At 46.5% G+C, this 4,884-nt stretch overlaps 1 protein-coding gene across 1 annotated transcript; it reads left to right on the forward strand.

Moving 5' to 3' along the window:
- The first annotated feature begins 2,545 nt into the window (after window positions 1-2,545).
- On the forward strand, window positions 2,546-3,903 carry LOC120850229. Its single transcript, XM_040222677.2, has 2 exons — window positions 2,546-2,773; window positions 2,868-3,903. Exons 1-2 carry the CDS (start codon window positions 2,546-2,548, stop codon window positions 3,663-3,665), a joined length of 1,026 nt encoding a protein of 341 aa, XP_040078611.1. The 3' UTR covers window positions 3,666-3,903.
- Window positions 3,904-4,884: the final 981 nt, after the last annotated feature.

A 4,884-nucleotide genomic window follows, 5' to 3' on the forward strand; every position in this document is an offset into this window, starting at 1 on the left:
GTCCGGCGGGAATTCCGCGTTAACGGCGCCATCTGCGGCACCGGTACGCGTCACACCGGCTCCCGTAACACCCGAGTTATTCCTGCGTGTATAGTGCATTGTGAAATACGATTCTACTGAGTCCGCGATCTGGGGTATTTGTTTCGGTGACATGTTAGGTTTTATCACATTCCCGCATTTTTGTCCGCTCTCTGCGAGCGCGATATTGGAATCCGTAACAGGCAAGATTGTAGCGGGTTCGCGCGTGTTTATTGCACGATAAAATATGACTCTGCCGCGTCCGCGATCTGTGGTATCCGTTCCTGGGAGATGCGAGTTCTTGGCGGGCTTCCGCGGGTCCATCGCACCATGAGACGTGAATCTGCCGCATCCGCAACCTGCTGTATCCTTTCCCGTGACACAGGAGTTTGTAGCGAATTCCCGCGTGCTTATCGCATCGTGAAATGCGGATTTGCCCTGTCCGTGATCATCGGTATCAGTTCCCGCTTCATGTTGATTATAGTGGGTGCACCGGTGCCTATGATTAATTTTCGATGACGTTTTGCTGGGGCATCTCCAAAAATAGCCCGCCCAATGTTTTTCACCATTTATCTCTTCATTTTAAGTGAGCGTTCTTACAAAATTTTACGTAGTAATTTATTTAAGTAGAGACTCTTTTGCCGGACCTGACAGTAGTGCTCAAATCGCCATTATAATTAATAAAACAGAAGCAATTCAGCTCATATGTCAGTATTGTATTTTGCTCCGCATTTTTATAATAAATTCACTATCAAACAAACCAAAGAGCCCGTTCGTGGGACTCGAAATGCATACACTGCGAAAAGAATATGCGTGTCGGCTTTTTGTACATGATTAGAAGAAAACATTCTATCTTTCTCTTGTCTGCGTGTTCTATTTGTCTAGTATCACTGGATACGCTCAAACAATGTGTATTTTATTCGTTCCAGAACATAAAACATATATTGCTTTTGTGTTTTTAGCACTAATACCAAGTTGATCACTTCGGCGGTCAATATAAAATGCCACATTTGTAAACTATCCAACTAACTACATTTTATAATTAAATTTAGAAATATTCATTTGTCTTCGTATGACGTATTTTTATAATCGACTTTTAACCTCAACATGAACTGGCTTTGCCATAAAGTTTTGATTAAAGGATAAGTCCCCAATGCACCCTGTGAAGGTGCTTTGACGGTGAAGCTGTGGTATCACCTGCAACGATTGCCCACTGCGCTATAACCCCTTTAATGGCAAACGCCACCAGGTGGTGCTCCAGTCTTTGACGTACCAGAGAACTTCCGGTTTGTAAAAATAATGAACAAAGTCCAACTTAACACCGCTAAGTAAAATGTAGATGAAATGTTTCGCCACCAACACTTCAGGTGAACGCTAAAAGAAGAAAAGAGTCCGGGATCTGTTAAAATGTTTCAAGTGTTCTTGTAAACCGACTTGCCTCCTCCATGATGCAATATTGTACACGACATTTCTCGTTAAATTTCCTAATTTGTTGTCCGTGTAGCAGTCATGCTTTCTAGCACTGGTGACATAAGCAAGCTCGACAGGCTTGCAAAGACGGGGAGGCCGAAAGCAGTGTTGCCAGATCTACTGATTTTGTTCCAGGTCTACTGATTCACTGAAAAAAAAAGAAAATCTACTGACTTTTTTTTTTTTTTTTTACATATTAAAATTTATTATTTTGCCTCTTCAGTTCCCCGGGTCGCCCATCAAAAATAACTCATATTCTCCCCCCCAAAAAAAAATGAAGCATTGGTTAGACGGCCCACAAGCCCGTCCTATTCGTGTGAACTATCTGTCCCCCAGACAACGAGGTTGCCCCCAGAGCTGGTTCGACGGTGACATCCGGGCCATCCAGGCCAGAGCCATGTATGGGGAGAGTTTGGCCAGTCTATGATCTCGCCACCGTAACACCCTCCTCCGGAGTGAACCAATCAGCCCGCGGCGCAGAGTGAGAGGCGTGAGCGCATGCGCGTGAACTCTCGGCTGCTCCCAGCTGAGCGGAGAGGGCCGCCATCTTCATTCATTCTCCCGGCGGAATACATGGGATCGACGACATCCCAATTTCGGTTCTTTACTTTTATTTGGCAGGTTCTGGCAAGAAAATTATATAGTTATCCCTCGGTAACGAATTAGGTTTCTCCACGTTTGAGCGCAAGCTTTGAGCCAAGCGAAAAAGAAATAAGCCCGTAGCAGACGACGCGTAGCCTCAACAGTGCTCCGCGCCGACATCGTTGCGTCGTCTCCTCTTTCTTCCTTCTTTCCCTCTTCCTCCTTCGGCGCTCTCTTGCCTCTCCTTCACTTTTCTCCTCTGCGGCGTCTTCGTCCCCGCACTCACTGGCCAAACTCTGATCCGGGCACTGCAGCCCAGCGCAAGCTCGCTCTCTCTCCAGAACGGCTACGCCAACAGATTGTGCTATACACGTGGTTTCGTTTCGGCGCGAACATGAGCGGCGACTTTTCTGATAGTGACAACGGCACCTCCTCGGCCCCAAACAAGAGGAAGAGGTATATACGGAAGTATAAAATGGAGTGGGAGAAGGACATACAGTTTCGAGGATGGAACAGCAAGAGTACCAAGGGTAATAATTACGTTTTTTGCAAGGCATGCTGTGTGCATTTGACCGCTGGGAAGTGTGACTTGGAGAAACACGCGGCAACAAGAAAACACTGGTCAAACGCAAAGAAGCTGATTGGCCAGCAAACCCTACTCAGCATGCCCTCTACAAGTCAAGCGACACACAAAGGCAACCAGGTCAGTGAGGGTGAAATCAGACTCGCTGCATTCCTAGCTGAGCATAATTTGCCGTTCAGTGTCATGGAGCCTGTGCCGAAACTGTTGGCTGCAGTGTGTCCGCCAATGTTGCAAAAACAAAATAGCATGTAGCCGAACGAAAGCTACAGCTATAGTGAAAAATGTCACGGGTCATCAAAGTAAGGAGGAGCTTTGTGAGCCTTTAAGGAACAACAAGTTTTCGTTGATGGTCGACGAGTCAACAGACGGCAGCTGCTGCAAGCTTCTCTGCTTGGTTACACGTGTGTTCAATGGAGAGCGCGTCGTGGACGCTTTCTTTGACTTGCTTCAGATCCAAGACGCAACCGCACGAACCTTGTATGAGCACATTGTCAAGGCTTTTACGGACTGGCGCATTCCCTGCAAAGAAAACATGATCAGATTCGCGGCTGATGGGGCGAATGTCATGATGGGAACGAGGAACTCAGTCATGACGCTTCTGCGACAGGACATCCCTAAGCTGTTTACCATGAAATGTGTCTGTCATTCTTTCCATCTCTGCGCATCCTATGCCTCTGAGAAGCTGCCACGAGTAGTTGAAGACCAAGTCCGGGACATCCACAACTACTTCCACTCCAGCCCGAAAAGACAGGGAAGACTGAAAGCTTTCCAAGCATTTCTTGAGAGTGAACCTCACAAGCTCCTGCACGCAAGCCAGACTCGATGGCTATCTCTTCATTCCGTTGTCACGAGAGTCCTGGAGCAGTACGAGCCTCTGAAGTACTTCTTCGCCGAAGAAGTAGGAACATCACGCCTGTTGGCGCCACAGACAATCTACAAAGGCTGGAAGACCCGCTTGTTCGGATGTACCTGGAGTTCCTGGAGTTCGTCCTCCCTATTTTTACGAACCTAAACAAGCAGATGCAGTCTGAGGCTCCTCAAATCCACACGCTGAGAAAAACGATCTTTGATGCCTTGAGAACCATCTTGGACTGTTACATGAAGAGTTCCTACTTAATGTCAACGCCAATCGAAGCAGTCGAGTTCAAGAACCCGGCCCATTTCCTCAAAATTGAAGACATGTATCTCGGAGCCAAGGTAACGTGCTCACTTGTCAAGGAAACCAGCCTCTCATCAGCTCACATGGAAGGCTTTCGTCTTAGATGTCTAGATTTTTTTATCGAAAGTGCACAACAGATCCACTCAAGGTTCGCATTCAAAAATGCGGCTACCAAACTTCTGGGGATGCTCGATCCTTGCAACGTATTGGAAAAGAAAACGCCGTCTCTCGCTCCTCTTGCTTCATGCCTCCCAGACATTGTGGACCCAAAAAACCTGCAAGCTCTCGACACAGAATGGCGCTCGTTCCAAAATATCGAACTGGGACCAACGTCTGCTGGTTTCAACCTTGAAAACTTCTGGAGGACTGTCCTCCTGACCAGGCATGGGGACGGCACACCGGCATTCCCCATCTTGTCAAGATTTGTGTTTTCCCTGCTATGTTTGCCGCACTCGAGCGCAGCAGTGGAGAGGGTATTTTCAAGCGTCTCTGTTTTGAAAACGAAGCAGAGGAACAAGCTCAGCGCAGTTACGCTCGCTGGTATCCTCCACACCAGGCGCATGACCGCCCAGTCGGCATGCTTCTCGTTTTCTGTCAGCCGTACACTCTTAAGAGGGGGCGCACCTCAGAGCCCCATAGAGAATACATGAGGTTTTTCACCAAATTAAAAAAATTCTCACATAATAAAGGCTGCGCGGATCTTCTTGAAAATTTCAGCTTTAAAGACATTGAGTCATTATCGAGACACTAAGCGCAACAAATGTTTCATCATAAATTTAATTATATTCTTTAAAAAATCATGAAAATGGTCAAAATTGGCTAATTCGGCACTCTTGCGTTCGGAGCGAATTTACAAAATTATATAAATTTAAACATAAGAGGTATTGCGCTTAGTGTCTTCTAAATTTATTACGGAATCGAATAATATTCAAATTATTCATGTAAGTCGATTTGTTCCGTAACTACAGCAAATATAAAGAACCAATGTGTCAGTGCTTGTTTTCGTCGTTTTTAAGGTACCTCTCTCTCCCGTGCGGTGGCGCTCGCTGTCCACGAAATGCGAAATCGTCCG

Source organism: Ixodes scapularis, unplaced genomic scaffold, assembly GCF_016920785.2.
Source record: "Ixodes scapularis isolate PalLabHiFi unplaced genomic scaffold, ASM1692078v2 PGA_scaffold2__306_contigs__length_199485367, whole genome shotgun sequence".
Classification (NCBI taxonomy): Eukaryota; Metazoa; Arthropoda; class Arachnida; order Ixodida; family Ixodidae; genus Ixodes; species Ixodes scapularis.